Raw genomic sequence first — 25,909 nt, forward strand, 5'->3', positions numbered from 1 at the left:
TTGGGTGAATAAAAGCATTTTTACTGATGAAAAATATATGTATGAAAAACTTTTGTGTGAAATTATGTAGCATATGAGTAAGATCCTTCAAAGTACAGCTGAGACCAAAATGTCTTTGAAAAGGCAACAAATGCACAGTCTCCTTACAGAGCATTTACACCTTCAATTTTACAAAATAGCCACGTTTTCTAAATGCTGCTCTGAAATGCCTGATTAAAAAGGACAGTGAACCACAGTATCCCATCAGCAGCAGTTTATCACATCTATAAATCCAATTTAGATCTTGTTATAACAGGAGTGTGAGACAATAAAGAACAGTGTAAGAGCAGTAAAAGGAGCTTGTAGTTGATAATTGATACAATATATATTCCATAATACCAAAATGAAGATAAAAGTTTTAAATTAAATCAAACAGTTCTGTAAATGAATAATAAACACATCTAAGATAGCACATGTGTGCTCTTCTGTCCAGTTGTCTCCTGGAAGAAATGGAGTGACTTGAGACTGCAATTTACAGGATTTTCTGTAGAATGGAGTTGGCAACTTCCAGGGATTCATCTTTCACCAAGACAATATCATAAGAGTCCATGTATTTTTCCAAAAGCTCATCTACCTAATTGCAAGAAGGGATAAAGAGAAAGACCCCCTTAGTTATAGAATTAATTATTGAAAGAGTTTTTGTCATTAAAATATTGCCCAATCTTTCCCAGATTCTCAGAATAAGCCATGTAAATAATGTATTACCCCTACAAGTGAATTCCACAGGAGGACAGAGTAGGAGTGGCCTGACCTAAAGTGCATTCCAGGATATAATAATCATGTTTATTCCAGGATCTCACACATAGAGATACTGAAAGAAGAACTATTCCTGGAAGGGCAGGGAGAAATATAAAAATGAAGTTTTCTCTCCCATCAATCCAAATGGATATTCATTATAACTTAGCAAATAATCAATTGAGTGTCACTTAAAAACCCCAAAAAGTAAAAAGAAAAGAGGAGGGACTGCCTGGATTTGTTATTTGTGAGATTATAATTTTTCTCAATTATCAATTTAGTACTGAAAGGAGAAGAAGCCACAGGAATTTAACAGAATTAATTTTCATTGCCTCTGAATTTTACTTCTCTAGGAAACACCTATTTAGAAGTAGTTCTTTACAAAAACCAAGGCAATATATACTTGTGGCTCTGAGCTTACTAGGGTTAGAAAAAAATCCATGAAAAAATGTTTGAAATGTCAACCCAAATAGGTTAAACACTTGGTTTGATATCTGAACCACATTATAACAAACCTGTTTCTAACTCCCAGTGTTTCATTCAAAGCTTACAAGGTTATGTAAAGCTACTTACTTTATCATTGAGATAGCCAATCTTAAGAATGTGCTCAACATTTGCTACTCCATCTGCCATACTCAAGTCTCCTTGAGAATCACCCAGCAGTATGATATTGCTGTTGTCTTTTAGCTGTTTGAAGTACTCTGTGTTCTTCAAGGCACCATCATGTTTGTTGTAAACATGAATCAATTCTCCTTTAAATCCTTTTAATATTCCCTATTGAAAAAAGCAACACTGAAGTTATGTCTGGTACCATTCAGGCAGGACAGCATTGAGAATGAAAGAGGTGATGTTACTGTTGAGCCAAGACTGAACTACATAATCTGTCATGTTGAACAACATAAATTAGTTTAGAGTAATGTCATGGCTGTGACAGCACAGTTAGGAGCAGGCAGACAATGATTCTCCCTGCTTGGAGGAGTGTATAGATCTATCTCTATATATATCTATATATATCTATCTTGTAGTGTGTATAAATAGATACGAAATGCTACAAATAGTGTGGTATATATCAAACATGTTTGAGAAGAATGTGTTATTTCATACGTACATTTTCATCAAAATCCATGAAATTGGAAACCACTTTGACATTAGAATGGTAGACCCCAGCCTGGTGGATTACTTCCTCAAGAATGTCACCAATCCCAGCAGAAAATATGAACACAGGAATATTATGTTCACTGAGCTTATCAAAGAAGTTCTCATACCCTTCTCTGCAACACAGAATGAAAATACAAATCAAGTCTCAAATAAAGAAAGCCAAGAAAAGTTCCAGTTTTTAGGAGACAATCACATCATTTCTGGAAAATAATTGATATTTCCTGAGCACTTTACTGCATTTCTTTTACTTCACCTTTTCAGGTCAGCAAGACCCATCAACCTAACACAAGGCATGTTTGCAAGTAACTTTTGCATCAAGCTGTTTAGTATTGGTCTGTATAATTTCTGCCCCCAAAATATCTAATAATGTTTTAAAGATTTAAAAACACTTTCCCCTCCCTAAGTACTCCAGAACAAGCTATCAGAGCTCACTCTAGCTACTATCAGGCTGTACATCTCTTTTCAATCTTCCTTGCTTAAATATGTGACTTTCTTTAGGGTCATTACTATAAAAAAATTTGTCTTTAAATCTTCTAAACATTTATTGTTTTGTTTACTGAAAGATTTTTAGTATGCAGTACCCTATGTATAGCATTCCAGGAGCAAGATAATATTATCTCTATATGCTTTCTCCATACAGACATAGATTGGTAGAATTTTACATTTAAAAAAAAAGTATTGTGAAAGTTCTGGAAAGAATTTTAGCTTGTGGATGAAGATTCAATCAACATGGACTTAAGCTTTCAAACAGGCAGACACTGGGTCCTTGTCTTTTGTACAAAAAATAAGGATTCAGTCAGTGTTATAAACAAATACTTTCACAATTTAAATTCTAACATCCTGTTTCAGTATTCCAAAATTTAGTTTTACAGGGCTTTCAAAGAGATGGAAATCACAGCACATTTTGGACAAGGATTTTGCTGTCTTTTAAACTTGCCTTCGGCCATAGAAGAACAATATTTAATACAACATACAAAACATGTTCCTCAAGTGTTTCTCAAAGGAATTAAGTTACACGTCACATTGCTCTTAAAAAAAAGGGATCACCAGTGCCATTTAAGGAGGATGAAAGTCTACAGAAATTAAGCTTGTAGAGAAGGGACTAAAAAAAGTTTCAGATCTCTGCTTTATATACTGAGATTACTGTCTGCATTTAGATAGATACAACACACCAATTAAGTGGGAGCATGGAGAGCTCAATGTGGTCCAAGGTTAAGGTTTTCTCAGGAAAATTTGTGGGTTTTTTAATTTCCCTTTTCTTTTTTTTTCCCTCCCCCCCAACACTCAGGAAGAATCTACAGAAAATGCTCTGAAACAGATTGATATAATTCAAATTAAAAAGAACTTACTTCAGCATAACATCAGATTCCCTTACAATTTCTGCAAACTTGTCCTTCTGTAAGCCTTGTTCAATGAGTAGTGCATGAGATTTATGGTACCTAGAACATAAACAGAAAATGGGTTGAATGTTGCTTACATCACACCGCAACACTTACTAAGAATCACCTTTCATTAAATTTCATGATGAAAAAAGCATCCTGTATGGTTAATTCTTGCTTATTCAGGTTAAGAGCAAAACAAAACCAGTTGTACAAAACTTTAGGAGATTAATTCTGTTAATGTGATAGCTAAAAGCTAAATACTGCCATTAATTTGCTTTTAGTGACTTACTAAATCTAATATTAGTACAATCTGAAAATAGGAGGTGTGTCTTACCATTCTACCATATATGGGTATTTCTCTTCAATGGTGAGAGCTGGATCAATTTCAATGGCATAGTAAGTTTCTTTCAGCTGAAGTAACTGAAGGGGGAAAAAAACCCATCAGGTGTTTAATGTATTTCATAAAATACATTGGAGTTTGGTCTAAGCAATCAAAAGAACACTCTTGTCAGGGAATAATGACAAATGTCTGTACAACAAACCAAATGCTTGTAGGTTTTTTGTTTACCTTTTTCCGACATTCATCTGTGATGATCTTAGAGTTATCAATGATGTCTGGGAAAGGGGTGAAAAAAAAGACAGTTAAACAAGATGATACATTTCTTTTACTTTGCTCTACAACACTGTAAATGACACAGATGACAATGTCTGGTGACATACCAATATGTTTCCTCAGAACCATTCTTACCGACAACCAGCAAAAATTTTTCTTCAGAAGTGTAAAGGTGCCCTTCCCTTAATCTCTGATTTACAAGTCAGTTACAAGCTTTTGTTTCTTGAGATTTAACTGTTTTCAAAATCATCCTGAGGCATCCTATATGTTTTAGACTTCCCACTTCTCCTTGTTTGTTCCAAAAGACTACAGCATAAGGATAAAATTGCCAAGAATTCTAAGGAGTTTACAATCTGGTTCTTGCAGGTATCAGGACTATGATGGGTTCTTGAAAAACAAAAGTCAACCATGCCACATTTAGCCACTAACATCTGAGAGTTAAAAACTTAATGTTTTAATTGTGAATGGCAACTTATCTGATATAATTCACACAGAATTTGATTTATATACTATATATATACACATAGAAACCACAGTCACTAGAATATTTGTCAGTAGAATGTACAGATTAGGTAACAAGTCAATATAAAATCTCATTTGGAAATAAATTGAATATAAAATTAAATATAGGAAAAACTAAAAGGAGCAAACAAATCAATCTGTATTTAAAAAAAAAAAGTACTCACTATGACAAGTTGGACATCTTTTTCCATTGTAGGAAAATCTACTTAATGTCATATCAAAATCTGTAATAATCTATTTAAGGAAAGAAAAAGCAAAACTGTCTTACAACATGGAGGAACAAAATAAAGAATGGCTAGAAATTCTGAACGATCAACAATAGCTGCAGCTGAGTAGCATGTGTGTCATAGAAGCCTCCCTATTCTATTGAGCCATTGTCATGGAAGCTAGCATATCCCAGAAGAGTAATTGGTTTTTTTAACAAAACTGTTTTTCTCATTTCTTTGCTGAGAATAGTTTCTGAAATTACTAAGCTTCTATGCGTATGTCATTTACTTAACTAGTGTCTGGCTGAATTACACTTGAATCAACAAGGACTATTAAAAGAGTTAACATGTCTAAGTTTTGGAGATTTCTTGAAGGTTGAATTCTATTACATATATACAGTTATGCTTAAATTTTTTGGCATAGAATAACAATCTCACAGCTGCTTTTATTCCAAACTCTTTGCACCTTTACCTGAAGTTTGGCAGCTCCACCTTTGATGAGGCCACAAATAATCTCCTCTACTCTTGCTGGATCCTTAATATGGACAGTCTTCTTCTGAAATTCCGGCATCTATGAAGAGTAAGAGCAAAGACATAAATACACTTGCACAGGAAAACCTCCAAGGCAGCAGCTGCTGTCCATCAGGCTGGAAGCTCTGCATCTACAAACAGTTTCATGTGACATCAAGACATGATCAGGACAGAAAGACAAGAGTAAGAAGAAGCAGAAAATACTGTGGATGTATTAATCAATGACTGCATACTGTTCTGTTTGCTTACAACATCTGTTTTCATTTCCTTGCCTAATATCACTTTATTCAATAAGCTGACACTCAGAAAAGGTCATTATAGTTGTAGGGAAAAAGGGAGATATGTAGGAACAGGACATATGGGATCATCTTGTGATTCAGATATGTCACTAGGAGATGGTAAATCTTAAAACTAACTCTCTTTGCAATTAATGTGCCCGTAAAATATCAGAGATAAAGAAGACATCTATTGTTTCCTTGAGAATGCTGAATTAGTGTCAACTGGGTACTTCAATACAACAAGGCTGTGCAGCAATCCCTCCTCCCTAGCCAGTCCATCAATTGCTACCATTATCTATTTCACTGCACATTTTTGAAATAACATGATATCACTCTGTGCATTCCTTTTGGATGAAGTATATTTCTTGAATGTTTTGATAAATGAAGAATTTGGTATAAAACAAGAAAAAAACCCCTAAAATCCACAAACCCCCATTCTTTCCCAAACAATTCCCTAAGCCTTTGTTTACTCTAAGAGTTTATCTTTAAACTTGCAGAACGGTAGAAGAACTATTTATTTACAGGAATTTCCCAGTGTAGCAGGTATTTATTTCCTTTATAATCATGTATGGACCCATTCTAAAGAAAAGAATCTGCAATCTGTCTAAATGGGCATTTATGAGTAGTAAACTTTATTTTCTGTTTATAAAACTTCAGAGATGATAAAGTGTTAGGAAGAAAGAATCACCCTTTCTTTTCTTATAGCTAGCATGAAATCAGTGCTGCAATGAGCTAATTAAAAAAAAAAAGGTGTGTGGGGGGGTGATTCTATTTCAGGAAGTTTCTGGACCCAGAGTTCTCGTATCACCAATTGTCAGTAAGTCATGCAGAACTGTTTCTTCCAGCTCTTGATTCTAGCAAGTCTTTTCTTCATTAGTAACAGCCAACTTGCAGTCAAATTGCAATTTGGTTATGACATAAGAAACAGGTGCCATTTTAAGGTATGCAAACATATGTTTTTGTAAGGGAAAAGACACTTGTGTGCCAGACACAAGAAGGATCCGAACATACCTTAAAATATCAGCTCTAGTCCACTCTGTTCTCAGGTGGGAGCAAAACATTGCAGCTACATCCTTATCAGATGAGCAGAGGCTCATCTAACTCTTTGTTCAAAACCCCCACTCACATATTCCTCACATTCCTCAACTACCTGTATGTTTAGAAAAGTTTGCCTAATGTCTAATCTTCCTTACTGTAATTTTAAGTCATTCAACTTGGAGAAAAGTGTTCTTTTTCTCAGATGCTCATTGGATAAATTTTTCCCTTCTGCCTGAAAGTAAAACCCCAGTGTTCTTCAATCTTCTTTTGCAGAACACAATTTTCTAAATCTCTGATCATTCTTGATGTTGTCTTGGCCCACCCAGTTGAACCACGTTGTTTTTCCAACACAGCATCCATGACTGTGGGTAAAACCTTTCTGCTCTGCTCTGATAAGGCCTTGGCTGAAGGGCCACTTTGGCCCTTGTCTTCAGGTAGCATCTTTGCATGTATATTAAAACACATGCCCTGTCTTAGCGGTAATATGGTGAGAATGACTCAAATTCAGTTGGAAATAACCAAATATTCTCCAAAATGACTCCTAGAAAGAAATGGGTATTTGTGCAAAATGTTAAATTTTATATTTAATCATTCTGGATTGTATCTTTTCTTCCACACCAGTGCTCCTACCTTTCGGTAAAACAAATAATTCTAAATCCCCACTGTGCTTACTGCTACTTTCTGGCTGATATCCTCAAAGACACTGCTGAAAACCGAAAACAGAAATCCTTCTAGAACCCTAATCATGAGTCTCTGATAAATTTCCAAGTTTTTCTGCCCATTCAAAAAAGTTTCACCTATACCACAGTATCTTGTCAAAAATTCTGTCCTGAACAGGGTATTCACTACTTCTTTGCTTTATAAATCTCATAAAGAAACAAACTCTATTAATTTCACTTTGATTGGAAGAATTAAGGTTTTCCTTTCTGATCCTTTGGCAAAGACATTTTCTGTAAAAGTGGTATCTCCTAAGGCAATATCCCTGAGTTCCTTGTGTTGTTGCAGTGCCTTGCTACTACTTCTTTTAGCACAGCAAAGCCACAAAAAGTACATCAGGATTGACTTCCAGCTCTCAGCTACTTCCCAGGCTGGGAGTCATTGAGTAAGCTAATGAGTGTTGATAAGAAATAGAATTCCTGAAAAATATCCATTAAAGAATTCACTAATCTTTAGAGATATACCTTAATCTTTAGAGATATACCTTTACAAAGCATTTATTTATTCACAATTAGCAGCACATCTAGCTTCACAAAACAAAATATTAATAATCTGTAACTCCTTAAAGGTGCTTTATGCTATTTCTTTTGTATGTTATATGGTGCTGGTAAACAAAAGTAAGCTTTCCACTTTTTTCTGCATATACAATATTCTTTATAATGAAGCACAAAGCACTTTGACTTGGTAATTTTTGTACTGTAAATTGACTAATCTAATTCCTTTAACTTTCAGCAAATTATATATGTATTTTTAGATTTGGAATGCAAAAATCAAACACTGAAATCTAAATGCATGCTTTTCAAAGAAGTGGTAAAGCATTATTTGGTTTACTTAGATACTAAGCAACAGATTTCCTAATATAATTAACTTAAACAGATGTTGGGGTAGATGGAGAGATCAGAGGAAGGGACTGGATGAGGAAAATTGGATTGTTTGGTACTGTTTCATTTCAGACTGAGCCCTTTCGTAAGTTTCTGAAACAACCTGAGGAAAAATCTTGGTAAACACTTTAGTAGATCACGTCAAACAAGAACTTGCTTAAGATATCAAGTATGATGAAAACTTCCTGCTTTGATGTTGTAAACTCATACTCAAGATCAGTTTATAAGATTAATTTATTTCTAACACACTCTTCATTTTTGCACACAAATCGGTTGAAGAGTATTTTAATTTAGGGGTGAGAGAAAGTCTTCTGCAGCAAGTATAACCCAGGCATTTTCATTCTCACAGGAACTCTTAGAGGAAAAAACAAGTCTACATTACAAGTGTGACATCTGATAAAGCCTCAGACAAATAGGGTTAGACAAAATAGCCACTTTTCCTATCACTAGTTCCTGGTATTAATATTTGCAACTGAACATTAAGCAGAAATTCTTTTATTTATTCTTTATCATTATTATAGTAGAAGTAAATGAAACTGTCTGAGGACTGGGTAAATGAAACTGAAACTGCAGCCACCAGTTTTCTGGCAAACTGTCTCCTCCAATGTTCTACACTTCTGCCCAGTTTAGCTGTTGTTTTGTTTTTGCATATTTGCCATTCTTCCCAGTTCAAAGAAAAAAGCAGATTCTAGTTAGAAAGAGCTGATAAGACAGATGAAAGAGTAAATGGTGAAAAGTTCAGTCAATTTGATAAAGTTAGTGTTTCTATTTACTGTTTAAGAAAATTCTAGCAGTCAATTCAGTGTGCACACATAAACCTCCCAAAATTCTGATGCACCAGTTGACTGGGATGAGCACAGATAGAGAAGCAGCCAACCAAAAATCTCCACAGCACTTAACCAAGTCAAGAAAGCTTTTCAGAACCAGGAGCTTCTAAATACAGAGCTAAAACTACATAAGCAGAGGAAAAGGAATTCAAAATTCATTGTGACATCTGAAAGTACATCATGTTAAATCACTTAAGTGCCCCTATTTATTCTGTCATATTATAAAAGTGTGAGAAGAGTTTTGCTTTCTTACCAAGAGCATCTATATGCTAATGAATAGCTCAGGGCCTGGTGTGTCTTAAAACATATGTATGGCAACTCCCAAAGGTAATTTGAGGTTGGTGTATACACTGGCCACAAATACACTTTAGTTTCTAGTCTCTGACATTTTTAGGAGCCTCTGAGAGAAGGAAGAACAAAACTGAAAAAGATTATTTTAAAAGTTGAGCTTAGTTGGATTTATGAAAAAGAAAACAATTATCTGCTTGTTTGTGATAGCAGGTAACTGGAATAAGGATGTAGGAAATTATTTTGTAGCTAAGAATGTTATGGTCATACCTTGAGGAATGAACAGTAATGGATTCACGCAGGTTTGGAAATCCCCCAGTCCTACAAACCACAGAATGGGTCATTTACCACAAGGATAGTTCTGAAAATTACAAATCTATTTAGTACATGAGACATGCATCTGTGTAGCTGGGTTAAGTAAAGAGAAGTATTTGCCATATTGAATTCTAGTTTTGAAATGAAGTTTCTTATATACAACTGGATAACAGAAGTGCAAAAGAACTGCTTTTATGTATCCAGGTGCTGCTTAGTACATAAGTTGTCTTAGTATGTGAGGCAGTGTGTATCTAAGTGCATGCTGTGTCAGTTTGATTATAAAACAGGAGCTGGTGACAAGACCTGTCATTCATTTTAGTGATCTAAGTGAATTTACAGCTGCCATCATAGATATTTCCAATTAGGGATCCCAGGAAATTAAAACCTGATTGTGTCCACAAGGAGTAATGTCATGTTCTGGAGCTAGGATTATACTGAATTTTTCAATCTACTGAGTGTTGGAAGTACAGCAGTTGTTTTCCTCCCCCTACCCAGTAAAACAAGTCCTGATGATTAACACAAAAATGAAAAAAAATCTAATAAAGAACTCCATATAAAGGACAACTGAGTGACCTTTTGTGTTCACTGTCAGTTATTTTAAGTAGGGAAGGATGAGTTGATCAATTACTTGCTATCTTAACTACATAGAGATATGGCTCATTTCACAACCAACTCTAGACACAGAGCCTAAAATATTACTAGTACTAACTCAAACTGTAGGAGGTTGTCATCATAAGTCTGCTAAGTAATGCTCTGACGAAGGACATAAAAAAATGGTGCAGAGTATTTTTATACTGATACCCTGTAAGCCTACACTACTTGGCAAATACCAAGTTTTCTTATTTTATAAAGACTCATCTAGTATGGAAGCCTCCCAAAAACCAAATCGTTGCTAAGAAAACACCCTGGATTATAAGTGGAAAAAATTTTAAGAGAACTTCTGTATAAATCTCAATGATTGATGGAGTACTTTGTTAGATGTCAGTAATTCTGAATCACAGTAAGAACTGTTCTCACACTTGAAAATGTATTAAAAATATTCCACAAAATTTTAGATTACCATAATGTCATGAAAAGGACAGGGTAACAAATAAGATCGAAATAAAGATCTAGCTCTAATGCTATTGACAGAATGTGAAATTCAAGTATAACACAATTTCTGTTTTCCTACTTTGTTGGTAAACCTGCCTTAGACTAGACTAGGTTTCAAACCTGTTATCTTTTGATAGAGAGAACACACAAGCGTGGGCTGGCAGGGAGAGAGAGCTATCCATGTTATTTCTGAGCGAGGCAAACAGAAATCAAAGTGATAAATTGGCTAGGGGAAAATTATTTGTAAATTTTATTCTAATCTATGGTGACAGCTTCCAGGTACAAGAGTATAAACCAAGACTAAATGACATTTATTTTGGGAACTGCAGATGCCCAGTTTCAAGGTCTTAGACTAGCTATCACATATATTCACTTATGGACATGTACCAAAAAAGGCAGGGCATGGCAGCAGTGATAGCTGTGAAATTTGATACCCAGAAGCTACAGAAAACTGTTTTTGGTGTTCTTGGTGGAAGAAAGAAAAGGTTTGGTAAAAATATAAAGAAATAGTGTACATTCATTAATTTACATGTTATTTTCCAATCCTTTTTTTTTTTCCTTTCTATTATTACAGAAACATGACTTGCTCTACAAAACAAAGCTTAAAAACTTAAAAGCTTCTGAAAGCATGCAAGCTTCTCTATGTAATTTCTGCTGCTTGCAACATTTGAGTTGCAAGAAACTGGGGAGCTATAACAAAATCTACAGAATGACACTGTGAGAATCTTTTCCTCCATATGCTTATGCTCATGTATAAAGCAAGACTGCCTATAATTCAGACAATTTGAATTCTGGCCCATGAGTGCAACAGAGGTCCCTCTTAGCTGCTCCAGCTGTTAGTAGGCTTATATTTTAGACAGGAACATCAAAAGGTACTGGACATGGGTGTAATCACATCAATCACTCCATTATGTGCAGGTAGTCAGGAGAACTTCACTAGTTATGGTGCACTCTTCTAGCATAATCTGAGTTTAGGACAGAGACTCACTAATTTATAACTCCCAAAACCATAATACATGTTATATTCAGATGATGCAAGCTCAAATAGGTAAGAAATCCTTAGTAACTAGTAATTACCAAATTACTATTTTAGTAGTTCTGCCAAGAAATAGCCTTAGGACTACTTAGTTAAAAAGTAATTATTATGAGAATGAAACAACAGAACACTAAGTATCTTCACAGTTCCTTGATAACATGCTGTAAAACTAGATACCCAGCACAGGTTGTATGAAATAACTGAAAATGGGTTCATTGCTTAAGCTATTTTAAGACATGGAATAGGATGCACACTAAAACCAATTTTTCCTGGTTTACTGTGTTCATTTACATATTTTTATACTTAATATGCTGGATTCTGATACTGAATTTGGAAAAAAAAAAACCTCATAAAAATCTGAAGAGAGCGCTTTCACAGAAAACATGACAACAGCATTTCCTCTTGTGTTTTTAAAGGAGAGTACCTGTGCGTTGAGCTTAGGGCACTCCTGATTCTTCTGTCCTTGATTTTGTCCTACTGCAACAGCATAGGTGGCAAGCAGAGTCCAGAGATGCAGGGCTTGCATGCAGGCTGCCAACAAAAACCAACCAAATCCTTTTAAGAATTGGTCTGCTATATTATGTGGTTTTTCTATTCCTGCTGTATAAAATAAAAGCCAACATGCATGGTACATAGCGACATCACTGTGAAAATACCAAGACTTCAGAATAGTCTGACACATAGTTAGAAGTAGAGGAACATTTAAGGTATTCAATGAAAACCACTAAGTATATTTATTCCTTTGATGCTGTTGCTCATTCTGTGCTATCAAATTTTTAATTTAAAAATACAGTTTTTTAGGTTTTTTCACAGTCACAATTAACAACTGTAAGTAAGCCCTCAGCTCATAACCTTGGCTTAAAAACACAGGCAAGAAGACAGTCAATACTGCTGACAGAAGCTGTGCACACTTACCAGAGGGTTTTGCAGGAGCAGCTGCAGAAGCAAAAGAAAATTCCTCTTGCTTGAGACACACTAATATAGCAGCACAGGGTGCAGTTGAGGGCGTTTCCAAATACAGCCTGACTAATCCCCGTGCAAAACCCCAGGGTCCTGTGACGCACGTCAGCACTGCACAGCAGTTTGTTATGCTCAGCAGTACAGCCCGACGGGCTTACAGATCCATCAGCTGGTTCACCAACAACAAAACCTTTGACCTTCACTGAATGAACAGCTTTCATGGATGCAGCAGGCAAATTTGGGCTGCTCTAATAGAGGAAGGCAGTTGTTGTTCAAAGCAGAAGTTTACTACTTTGTTATTTTTTAGCCCTTTTACAAAATCTTTCCAAGTATTTTAGGATTCCCCATTGCACAGCGCCACAAATTTCTTAGAGCTTCATTGACATGGTTTCATTAAGATTTACTAGGCAGCACACATTTATTCATGTCGAAGGAGCAAATGAATTAATGAATCTTTGTTTTGGCTGTAATTATCTGTGTGATACTGAAACAGGAAATCAAGGAGCCTTGTTTGTCAGGATTTTTGAGAGCCAAGGCAACTCCACATAGTTTTAGAAGTTTGTCATTAGGCATGCTGCCTGATCAAAGACCATAACTAGGTGACAGAAGATGGATTATAAAGAAATGTTTTCTAGAGTGAGGGGATGAAAGACCTATTGTCTAATTGTATTTTACATTTTGAAGTTGTGTAAATGCTAGTGTCACGCAAAGCTGACTATTGCTATAGCAGCATTGCAAGCTTCTCTATTACTACCCCGTAACTCATGTTCAACCTCAGGTTAATGATCCCTGTTTCAGGATGCCAGGACTAACCACCAACATCAGCCAATTCATACATGGCCACTAATGTGACCAGTGTAATTGTCAGAGCTGAAGCAAGGGCAGGTTACAAGTGTAGCATGTACAAAACCTGTAACGCTATTAAAAAACCCCCAACAATAGCAGGGCTCTAGAAATTCATTAGTTATGAAAATATCTGGTGTGCTTTCTACACTAAAAAAAACAAACAACAGACTTTCTGAACAATAGAGTAGATCCATATGTTTTGTGTCTGCATTCCAACTGTAGGCTACTAGGTAGTCTATCAGGATTCCTCAGTGTATCTGACCTACATGTGCACTTTCATTTTGTTTTCAGAGGTGTTCTCTGTTTTTGAGCCAACAAAACAACTGAATACTTGAGCTAATACAAAACATGCAACTTGACTCAACACTTATCCTCTTAGAATTGACCAAGATCCCCTGAAATGTACGTTAAAGTCTGCTGTAACCTGAAGCAGTGAAAGAGTTTGAAAAATATGTTCAAAATACAACATAATCCCTGCTATGAGTGTATACAGTAAATTGAACTTACCTGGCATTGGTATTGCCAGGATTCATAGCTAGCACTAAACTACTTGTTATAGCATTTGTACACTGTTGTAACAGGTAACATTCAGAGAATTTTACCCTTCATAGTATTTTATATAGACAGCATGCTTTTCATTAATATTTTTATAATCATATTTGGGAAACATACGTATAGCGCAGTGTCTTGAATAAATATGAATTATTTGCACAAAAAAAAAAGGATTTTATGTCCCTGCTAGATTTCCAATGTTAAAAAAAATGTTACAAACAATGACGTAAAATACTATTGCTAGATGATTCATGTAGTTCAGGTAAGACATCACTTGATACATTCAGTTTGCAAAGAACCTGCCTTTGAGCTGTCAAGAATCTAAAGAAAGCTAGTTTCCTTTTCAGAAAGCTGGGGAAACAAAAACAAGATGGTTTTTTAAAAATTTATTTTATTAATTTTTTTCAAAATTAAAAAAAAAGGAGTTACAGAAATTAAGTCCAACTCTTACAGACTGTTTTTGGTATACCAGACTAATTGGAAAGCATTCTACATGAACTATTACAGTCTCAGTGAAAGCCCTAGAAAATGGCATGAGCAAAATTTCTGTAAACATTAATACAGCCAACACCTAATTCTTAGAAAAACATCTACACTATCTTTATCAACAGTGTACTTTCACTCTAATGAAAATGCCATACATGAAACTTCTCAGCTACAAAACAAGACTGTCTTTGCAACTCCAAGAAATCTTTGTGTACAACACTTTAATTACCACAGCTCCTACTAACCACATTCTATTACTGCTGATTTGAGCCTGTTGAGCATTTTGTTTACAGTGTTTAATGTCTGGTAAAAGAGGAGTTAAAATGAACACTGATTTTTTACAGAGAGAGAAATAAACTCCAGCATGACATTTCTACTCTCGAAATATGGAAGGTCATTTCAATATATTTTAAGAACCACAAACTAAAGAGGTGTAGTTATTTCAACAGATAGATTTTATTTTAACATTTTCTCTTTGGCTGAGGGCCATATCTTGACTACAGAATATTTTATGCAGAAAAAGAGAGTGAGGAAAAAAAGAACAACACTGAAAACACTAGATGATTTATAATTTATATAAGACTGGGAAAAGGTTCAACTTTATATGCTCATGTGTTAGGAGAACTTGGTTTGTAGAGGATGCTCTTGAATATGAAGCAAGTTTTAGTCTAAAGCAAAGAAAAGCTGGTTCTACCAGTCCTTCCACACCTGTGACCTAGGTTGCATCCATTTATGGAAAGAATTAGCACAGGTATATTGCCTAAGCAAGTAAGCTGAGCTTTTTCTTTAACGAATAAATGGAATACTTCAACTAAACTGACATAAACTTTTAAAGATCAAGAAAGAAGTCATAACTTTTTAGATTTCCTACAAAATTTAGAGGTGACTGAATCCTGTGTAAAGTGATTGAATCTTTGTTGTAAACATTAGCTAGTGTCTTTTCAAGAGTTTACTAGCTTTTTTTCCTGTTTAGTGACTCTACCACAACTGAGCAATTTTTGAATATACCCCTATATATTTAGTACGTTGCTCGACTTTACTTGAGCAATACCTTGCTTTATTGTAGGGATCCATTTTAAACATTAAAGAACTGTATTTGTTGCCTAATTTTGCTTTTGTACTAAGTTTACTTAGTACATATTTTCCAAAACAGCCTACTTGATATAACCTCATGAGACAGGGAAAGGTACCTGAACTTTGGTACTCAAGTACCAGGACCAAGCAGAAGAAAGGAACCAATACAACCCTACTGTACTCAAACATGATTATTATTCATGCCCTAGTGAATTGAATTAATGAGCAGCATAATGGCTCCAGGAATAACTTTTTATATCTGTGACAATTACAAGGAAAGTAAGATCAATGGTCAGTTTGATGAAGCTGGGGTACATAAAGGTTTAGAAGGTTGCTTGCAGGAATTTTGGACACCACTTATCTTTGCAGTACGGGTTTGGTGTAAAAACCCATGGCAGCCATATTTACAGTTGGTATGATGCAAAGAACTATGATTTGTATATGAAAGTGTGTGTCTGTCATAGAGATCACTTGTGAGGAGTGTAAGCAATTCTAAAAAGAAAGAGCTTGAACAGCACATGTTATGAAAAAATGCTAAGAACATATTAAAGACTGAATTCAACAAATTGTGACAAATCCAGAGATGGGACATGCTAAGAAGGTGAGGCTCTTAACCTGAATGGTATCACAAGACATACTTGTGATATTAAAATCTCTATATCTTTTAATAGAGATTTTCTTGATTTGATCAAGAGATCCAGGTTTTTTACAGTTCATGGGAAAACTGGTGATCATCTAATAGTTGATCATTTATGGCTGTACCGAAAGCTTAATGTCAACACACACACTAAAACAAATCCTTAAGCTTTTTTTCTTCTGTTTAATACATTTCTCTGATGATAGAATAAAAAATATTGCAGCATCATTGTCCCTTATGCAGCTTCTTCTTGCGATTACAAAATCATTCTAAAAGAAGAGATTTCTGTTTGTGATAGATCAACAGACATTTTGGATCTTAAAAGAAAATGAAGAACTAATAATAACTAGGGTCTACATTTCCAGTATTTCCTGTAATCCTGTCAATTACGAGTTTGGGCAAGAATTTAGTCCAAGAGAATTCAGGAGGTACAAAACATACAGAACAGTTCTGGGGTGAATGAATGCAAGTCAGGATAGGCATTTTTTTCTCTGATTGTATATTAATCTTTGTGCTTAGCTGCCATTCCCTCATTGTGGAGAGATTTAACCTCTGTAACTGGCAGGCTAAAAGAAAAGGTATGTACTATTTAGTTATCAGTAAGTATCTGGAAATGATGAAGAGATCTTCAGACATTTCTAATGATAATCTTGGAAATACCACAACTACGTATCCAAATTTAAACTGATGGATTTTTTAATCATCATTGCTTCTCTCCTGCCCTTGTGAAAAAAAAGAATATAAAAATATTCTAAATGTAAGCAAGTTCAGATCAATACAATATATCACATTACACTTAATTTTTAAAAATAGCTTCTAAAGCACCAGGATTGAAAGAAGAATTCAAGGTTGTAACATCCTTTCATTGCTTGGTAGAAGAATATGGAGGATTTTTTTCTTGGCCTTCATACATACATTTCACTATTCTTACCAGAGCTTTCTGGATAAAATCTTTATAAATCCATTATGAACTTGGAGCTTAAATACCAAAACCAGTTCTGGTTTCTCTACCTTACATGGAATAAACTAGAACTGGAAAAGGCCCTAGTTTTAACTCCATCCTTCCTTTTTCTTGCCAGTTCTTCTTCTGAGCACACAGATAATAATTTTTGAAAAAAAAGAATTTTTTTTATTTGAGTGGTACTCTCATTTTCCTTTAATACTGCTGTGGAGTATGTTGGAGTCTGCCCATCCAAAAGATCCATTTCCCTACATTACACAGAATGAATCTAATGCTTTCTTAAAGAATGCTTACAGGTGAGGCTTCTGGTGCAAATAATCCTTTTCAAAATACCTAGGCAAACAGTGTAGAATTCTAATTACTGGCAGTATGTAAATATACTGTGGTACATTTACAAATCATTGATTCTTAATTAGCTATCAAGTATGCAAAAGCTCACCTTGCATAATAAGGTCATTTTGATAAGACATACTATTTTCCCCCCAAACTGTACATTCACATGTATACCTTTTATAATTAAATATCCTGTATATATCTACATGGACATGCATTGAAAGAACTTAAACAAATGCCTGTTTCCCTAGAAGCTTCCCATGTAACACTAACTAGAATGGAATTTGCATTAAGGCCAAGGCTTGGACTGAAGCAGTTGCTGCTGATTCTCTTTTTCTCTTATCTGCTTCTAAGAAAAAAAAATCAGCTTAGATTTTTTTTCACTAAGCCTAAGAATCCTGTATCTAGATCAAATAAACTCTGACCCTTGAATAGTGGAGTTGTGGGACTCAGTTTGAAAGCAAAGTCAGCAGGACAAAGTTTAATCTACAATCCATTACCAGACACTGCATGGAAGAATTAAGTGCTAATGTAATATTCCAATTAAATTACACATTGATACTAATGAAGTTTTTAACTGTTATGTTCTCTTTGATTACAAACTCTTTTTTAAAGTTCTTGAAAAAAAATTCCATTAAATCAAAAGATGAAATACAACTACCAAACACTCCTTTTAAAGGTAACAGGCAGAAGCATCATGACTTGAGGCATGAAGGATTGTTTTGACTCCACATCTCCTTGTTTTATGGGTGTTTCTCACTGCTGGATCCATTCAAAGATGCTGGATGCCACATTTCTTGTATCTCTGTGCACTTGCCTTCTGGAAGTGTTCAAAACCAATACTGCCACTACTATTCTTTGCACCCTGCTATTGCCAAAGTACCGAGAGTGCTACTGCTTTGTGCTAATTCCTACCCTTCAGTTTCATGTATGATTTTTCCATGGCAATGTGCAGACCAAACTGAGGCTTACCCATCAGTGATACTCACTGCAAAGGCACATGCAGCTGATAATAGTAAGTGTTGCCATAATAGCTGCTGAGTGAAAAAAATCACATTTTTGGTCTGATAATTAGTAAGTTTCTGACAAAGAGGGAAAGCTTTAAGGGAACAAGATTAATGGAACATTTCAGTGGTATTGATTCTGTCATTTTAACTCCTAGGTAAAAAAAACAAACTAAACCACAATTAAACTAGGATTATTTCAGTGATCCAATTTGCAGAGCAGACAAACAAATCTTTATAAAGGAGTGCAGGAAGGAAATGACAGTTAATGAGTGGGAAACAAGTAGGAACAAGCACATTTGAACAGGAATTTTTTTGGTGGCAAACCCAGCTCAGGAAGTCTGAAAGTCTGTATTCAGACAATTATCCAAGTCTGGGCTTTACCCCAGACCTTTTAAAATAAAATAAAATAAATTAAATAATTATATTTTAAAAATATCTATATATATGAAAGTAGGAGCCACATTTCCTTCCAGCAATAGATATTATTGCTATAATTTAGAGAAATGTTGTTTAAAATTATTTTTGTAATTATCTTCTGAGGTAAGTCAGTGCAATTCTCTATTATTTTGAGCTATTAGTGAATGGAAGTATTATAGTTACTTTTAGTATTTAAATATGGTGTCTTTTTTGACCTGTGTGCTGAAAAATGCCTTCTCTTTTTTTTTTTTTTTTTGGCATTTATACAAAGCATTCTTGATTAGGCAAATTTAAAAAATTCTGTGGACTTTTAATGGACACTGATTTTTTTTTTCTTGAACCATCAGAAGCTCCCCATAAATAACCTATTAAAAAGTTGACTAACAAACAGCCCCAGATTCCAATCTAATGGCACATTGCCCGTCAAGCTGCTGCATGATAGCCACTGAACTAAAATGTTGCTTACTGAAGTCATAAGTTCTCTGATGTTTTACAGCAGCTGACCCTTGGTGACTGATGACTTTTGGATGGGAGAAAGAGACTGACATCCAGCAACTGGTCAAGATAAGAGCTGGATGAAGACTGTGCCCCAGGAAGAAGCAGTTGCTGCAGATCGACTGCTGCACAGTGACTGCAAGAAGGCCAGTTAGACTTCACACCCTCGCTTTTGTTTCACACACCCTCCATGACAATATAAACGACTCTCTTGCCCAGTTTTATCTGGCCTTCCATCCCTGTGCTGTGGTTAGGAAAGGAAGCCAGGAAATAGCTGTGAGGTGTTCCTGCCTCTCAGCTGTGCTTAGCCTGATTTCGGCGCTGAGCACTGGCCGGCAGCAGAGAGGTTGCTGCTGCTGTGTGCCCGGTGCAGTGGGAGCAGTCTGGCTGAACGGGTCGGAGCGCAGCGGGCAGTGGCCGGGAAAAGGCCCCACTGAGGGCCAGGATTCCCTGCAGGGACAGGTTCCTCCCGGTGCTGCGAGAGCAGTCCGGCTGAACGCGCCTGAGCGCGGCGAGGCAGTGGCCGGGAAAAGGCCGCGCTGAGGGCCAGGACTCCCTGCAGGGACAGGCTCCTTCCACAGCAGCGGCCACCGCCTCACACACGGCTCCTGCCAGCGCCACCTGCTGCTCCGAGCCGTCTGCTGCAGCTCGACCAGCCCGACCTGCCGCCGTGAAAATAAATTAATTACTCTCTGACAAACGCACCAAAATACGCCAACAAAAGCTAAGTCTGCTTCTCTTCTAGTATTTTTCCTCTCTCCAGTAATAACCCTTTGCAGGAGGTGAAGTGTACACTGTATTTCACTTGCAAAAAATACATTTGTGTATGCACACATGGAGGGGGAAGAGTGGTGGCTGATGGCTTGAACTAGCCAATACAGAAATGAATATGTATTTTGCCTGTATGATGTAATTCATGCCAGTGAAAATACAAGGTAAAAGGCAGCTGTGGTGGGGCTTTTTTTGTGGTTTTTTGTTTGTTTGTTTGGTTTCTTTTAAAGAAAGGAGTTGAAAAGTTCAGGCATTTTGCAAGTTTCCAATCCAGACTTACACAAATTGCGATGTTTTTAAATTTACAGGTACACTACTATTGAATTCACCGCTAGTATTCGCCTCCTTATAAATGCATGGATCCATACCCTAGGTCTCTTATATTAATCAGTTCAGATAGTTTCTATAAAAGCTGGTAGTTCTTGTTAACTCAAGACTGAAAGTATGACTGGAATGCTACGTAACTTTAATTCATAATATGAACAGATTTGTGATGATATGCGTATTCAGGCTAAAAACTAAAAAATCCCTTATTACTGCTTATATTGTTTGACAGTTAAAGGTAAACATGTTTAAGACTTACAGTATTTAAGCTGTAAAAGAGTTTAATAGAACAGATGCCATAGGTCAACTGGTAAAAACGAGTTATCACAAACAGGAGAAAAAATATGACTTAACACATAGCAAGCATTTATTAAAAGGTAAATGTATTTCAGAGGAGAATGAGTAATTGAAAGATTGCTTTTCTGTCTTGGAGAAAGACTTTATACAAAAGATAAAAGAAAGCAGCAAAAAAAGCTCTTCTGAGTCTAAACCTACAATCTATATTGTATCCTGACATGTCTACACTGACTACTTGGAACTCAGTTTTCATGTACAGATCATCACTATGTTTTTGATAACTGTTATAATTTGCATAAATGATTTCTAAAGAAACTAATGCAGAATTATAGATTTAATTAATTTTCCCACACCCATCCCTTGTAAGAATGTAGGTTTCAAGACCTACTGAATTAAAAAAAAACCCAACACAGGCAGGAGCAATTTCAGAAAATTAAAACCTACTTCTGAAACAGATGGCTGCATTGTAGGATCAGTTTACTATACTAAATGAAGTAAAATATTAATATGTACATAATTTTGACAATGAGAGGAGAAAACAATTGAATTCAGTCAATTTTCATTCTCCTGGGATACAAATTTCCTAAATTTCCAACTGAATTATATTACAGTGAGAATGAAACCTGTTACTAGTACCCAAGTTGTATCAACATGCAATGTCCTTAGAGTTTTTCCTGCCCTGTGAAAACTTGCTTTACAAGCCACATGTTAGGTGACTAATATGATGCACAGAGGCTGACATTAGGCAGCCTGGTATCATGCATTATCTAGATGGTATATATTATGATTATCTCTGCAAACAGCGTGTGGGCAAAACAACCTTGTTTTAGTAATTGGTGTCTACCACTGCCAGTTGATTTTTCTATTGAGGAATACAGTCTAAACAAAACCCAAGGTTTATAGGAATGGTTATATAGCATCTCCAGTACTCATGTCAACTTTAACTTGGTTTTAAAATGTTAACAATAATCTAAAAATTATTCTAATACTCTAGTAATGTAAGGGCTCTCAGTCACATGTCGATAGGTAGAATGGTATTAGGTCTCAGGAGTTCTTTCACTACTTCATATATATCACAGCACCATTCTTTTTGAACAATATTATTCCCAAATGGATCATATCACTGCATGGCTCTTGAGCACATCCAGATAGTGACAGTGTCCTGCAAAGGCTTCATTAGAGGGAGTCCATCTTCCTTCCATTCCCCTTTTAGTGATTCCAGTTTACTCAGACTCAAACCCTTCTTCAGCTCTTCAGTAGAGGCATAAGCACATGAGGGAGTTGCAAATACCAACCACTTAGACTCCTGAATATGTACGCTACACATTACACACTCCTCTGCTTTTTACTCTGCTGGGAGGTCAACCTGCCAGAGTAACGTCACAGTTACTATAACAACTAGTTACCAGCAACAAGACCAGAATAAAGAAGTGGTGTGTGATTGCTGCCAGTTGTATCTTCATCTCTGGCACAAATGCTCTTATGCCCTATGAAACAAGAACAGTCTCACCAGAGACTGCCAGGTAAAAGAAAATAATAATAATTAAAAAATACACCTCCCAATGCCTCTAACAGTTATACTCACAGAATATGTTCCTTTATTTCTTAAGCAAGTAGATAGATAGCAGTTACCTTGCTTCTTATTAATTTCCTTATTTCCCTCCAGGTAAACATTGCTACTGCAAATATCCATGTATTTCTTCCCTTTAACACAATAAAAAGTGCACTGTCCAGAGACAGTTGAGTGGGTGAAATGTTTCCTGTAAACTGAGACTCTGCTTTAAAGCTGAGTTTAATTTGTTGTTGCTGAACTTTGATCCAAAGTCTCTTTTTCATGTAATTACACCTCTCACTTCAGGGGCAGATTGGAGAAATGGACAAATGTAACTACACATTTGTCCAGTTTTCTGGGAAACAAACCTGAGAGAGGAAGTCTCAGTTTAAGGTACTCTCCTATTCTGTTTTCAACAAGCTCTATTGCGTTTCTTATTCTAACAGAAAAAAAAAAAATTAAAAGCTCCAAAACCAAAGAGTGAGGAACAAGCTGCTGAAAAAACCCCCAAGATTTTAACAAATTTATTTATGAAACAGACAACAAAATATACTGTTACTCCTTGAAGAAGTTTTTTCTTAGGTTAAGTGCATATCTTAATTAATTTGGGCTACTGCTTACATGTGAACATTTCTGAAATATTTAGGCAATGTTTTTCACTCTAGTTTGTGAACACCGGTTTTCTGCCGAGCTGATCAAAAGCTCAGCAAAAAGTATTCAATCAAAAATTGAAGTCTATTGGCAATACAACTATTTGCTTTATAGGAATACACAACTTAATTGCAGACTTGTCTGTGGCTTGAAAAATCCAAAAGACTGAATACTGCTGTAAGGTTTCATCTCTTTCTAAAATAGCCTGGAAACATTTTCTAGAAAGTTACTCTGAAAATCTAATTAATTGTTAACAATCTCTTTAAATTACAGTAAGCAACCTTGTAGCTAACTTTTGCTTTCACCTGACTGTGTAAACACTTGTACAGTTTCACAAAATTGGCAACGTGGCTATGCAACAAGGCTTGGAGAGATGGTTGTTTCTTACCACACAGAGTGAAACTTCATGTGACCATTACTATTAATGCCTCTGTTACTTCAGAAGTGGAGCTGAAGTAACTCTGTCTATATTCATGAGTGCCTAAGGGAAACTCCCTGTTTGCAAACTACACACTGTGGGTGAAGACACATTTTAATTATAAGTTTAAGCCTTTTTTATCAAATAAGATGAAGCAATTTTAAAATGTCTCCATTAAGCTTAAATTTGTCTCTCAGGCTAATTGTTGTGCTTAAGGAATTCATCTACTGAAATGTGAGCTAGATATTTAAGAATTACTTGATTTCATTATTCAGCAAGGAAAGAGGGTTACTCTTTCCCACAATGCTTGAGAATCCTTTCCACTTTTCTTCACAACATTTCTTCTTGGCATCATAATCCTTGATATTAACTTCTGTTATAGATGTTCTCTTTGATTTGTAAAAGTTCCTGTCTTTTTAGCACTTAAAGCTGTATTTGTTTTTTACTTATACTTGGGTTTTATACTCATCTAACTTTATTTTGACTAAGAAAAAAAAATTGCTGTAGTTAATTATAAGGAAATAATATTCCATTCACATAACTAAGATGTAATAGGCCTGCTCCCTACTGCTTTTAATAAAAGTTATACATCAAGGTAATTCTGAGTCTAATGTGGATATAAAACTACAGTGTAAATGCCTCCCAAAGAAAATTTGAACCAAAAAATCTGCTGAAAATACAAGAATGAGCCCATAATTTTAATCTGACACAGAAGACCAGCCTGCTATTGGAAGAAAATACATTTCAATAAGGCAGTATTGTTTCTTACCACCATCGTAAATTACACTAAGTTACAGACTGGAAACAGCATTTTCTCCTCCACAGCTCAAGAAAGGTCCCCCTTGTCATAAAATAAAACTGATACAGTGTCTTGTAAAAGACAAACATTGAATCAAATCTGCATTGGTGGATAAAAGAAAGTTCTTCAGAATGCAGCATATTCAAATAAAATGCATGTACACATTTTTGCCTATACTTGACAAACTCAACTCCTTGGTATGAAGTTTACATAACTATTTCACTTATTTCAAAGAAATTGCACAGCCTGAATACATGTGTCCACTAAAAATAGTACTTAAGAAAGAAGACCTGCATCTTTAGAACTAAGGATGTTTGCTAGATAAAGTGGCAATCCAAACTTTCTGCTCTCCCACAAGCCGTTGGAACTGTGCTTGGAGAAACTAAAAACCAAGTCATTCCCCTCCAAATTGTCAGATGACATGACTGATGACTAGAAACCGTATTTTTTTCAACAGTAAGTGATGCATCTACAATTATCAAAAACTCCAAGTAGAATTCTTCTTTGGACCCACGTTATCACAAACTGCCCTGCATGAATTCCACTGGCAAGCATGGCAATGTGCGGCCAAGCGAGCACTTAGGCAGCTCACAATTTACATACAGAATCCTAGCTCTTTCTAAAATCTGTTTCCACGTGTAATTATAAAAATTCATCAGAGCTTTCAGTAAAATTCTGCAGGGGAGATCACAAAACACCCAATAGCTAACATCAAGTGCCTTGACGATTTCAGTTCAGTTCTTCGGTACGGCGGTGTCCAAATCACAAAATCTGAAGGACTTCCACATAATCATCCCGTTGTCCAAACTAAGATCTTCTACGACCCAATTATTAACAAGCAGATATTTAAATAATTTCCTAAACAACAAGTCTAACAAGGGCAGCTAGAGAGAGCGAGCTCCATCTTCCTTTTATAGTAGCCGTGAACAGACTGTGCTTCCCAGTTTCAACAGATGGTTGAACACGTGTTGTGTGCGTGTCCAGTTTTCTTTTAAACTAATTGCGAGCAGGCTTGTAAATTACCACCAAGACCCACGGGTACGTATGTATCCTACAAGTATATACGGGCCGGACAGGGCAGGGCAGGACGGCACAGACCCTTTCCACACGCACCTTTTCCGTGCTAGTAGGTCACGCTGAGCTGGAAGGAACAGCTGAGCTGGAAGGACAGCCTCCAGCGCCTGTCCTTACAGAAATCCCAAACTGAGCTCAAGGTCCCCCCTCTGCCCCTCCAGTTATCCCCTCGGGATACCCGCCTGGCTCCGCGGGAGCGGCCGTGGGGAGCCGCCGGCCGCAGGAGAGGAAGGACAAGGAGAAGGGCGTGCGTGCGGGGGCCGAGGGGCTCTCGGCCTCTTACCACGTACCATCTCGATGATCTTGGTCTTCTTACCCGTCTTCTTCTTCATGGTGAAGATGTACTGCGCCAGCACCACCCCGCCCACCAGCGCGCACACGCTGGCGCTCGCCACCGCTCCCATCTTGGCCACGGCGGTCCTGTCCATGATAGTAGTTCCCGGGGCGCCGGGAGCCGCTGCGGGGAAGCGCAGCTGCGCCCCTCGGTGTGGGCGAAGGAGCGGGATCCCGACGGGTCCCCCCTGACCGACCGCCGGGTCGGCAACGACGGCACCGCACGCGCCCGGCCGTCCTGGCCCCTCGCCGGCCGTACCACGC

At 36.5% G+C, this 25,909-nt stretch overlaps 1 protein-coding gene across 6 annotated transcripts; it reads right to left on the minus strand.

The window, feature by feature from the left end:
- Nucleotides 1–25,889, minus strand: NT5C3A (5'-nucleotidase, cytosolic IIIA). Of its 6 annotated transcripts, none has more exons than XM_054645365.2 (10): nucleotides 25,629–25,889; nucleotides 12,083–12,189; nucleotides 5,128–5,226; nucleotides 4,614–4,683; nucleotides 3,883–3,929; nucleotides 3,649–3,734; nucleotides 3,282–3,371; nucleotides 1,883–2,045; nucleotides 1,348–1,548; nucleotides 1–613 (listed from the first exon to the last, which is right to left on the minus strand). In XM_054645365.2, the coding sequence occupies exons 1-10, from the start codon at nucleotides 25,738–25,740 to the stop codon at nucleotides 512–514; spliced, it is 1,077 nt and encodes a 358-aa protein (XP_054501340.1). In that variant the 5' UTR covers nucleotides 25,741–25,889; the 3' UTR covers nucleotides 1–511. The 6 variants fall into 6 exon arrangements, with proteins under 6 accessions (XP_054501340.1, XP_054501364.1, XP_054501357.1 ...); XM_054645389.2 differs by having other exon boundaries at nucleotides 25,603–25,738; XM_054645382.2 differs by lacking the exon at nucleotides 25,629–25,889 and adding an exon at nucleotides 12,574–12,714.
- Nucleotides 25,890–25,909: the final 20 nt, after the last annotated feature.

Source organism: Agelaius phoeniceus, chromosome 1 (genome assembly GCF_051311805.1).
Source record: "Agelaius phoeniceus isolate bAgePho1 chromosome 1, bAgePho1.hap1, whole genome shotgun sequence".
In the NCBI taxonomy this organism is placed as follows: domain Eukaryota; kingdom Metazoa; phylum Chordata; class Aves; order Passeriformes; family Icteridae; genus Agelaius; species Agelaius phoeniceus.

Coding starts and splice junctions, on each gene's coding strand:
- NT5C3A (XM_054645365.2), bottom strand. CDS start 25,740: ATGGACAGGACCGCCGTGGCCAAGATGGGAGCGGTGGCGAGCGCCAGC. Junction 5,227..12,082: donor GCCCTAAGCTCAACGCACAG/GTACTCTCCTTT, acceptor TACTCTTCATAG/ATGCCGGAATTTCAGAAGAA. Junction 3,735..3,882: donor CAGATGAATGTCGGAAAAAG/GTAAACAAAAAA, acceptor TTCCCCCTTCAG/TTACTTCAGCTGAAAGAAAC.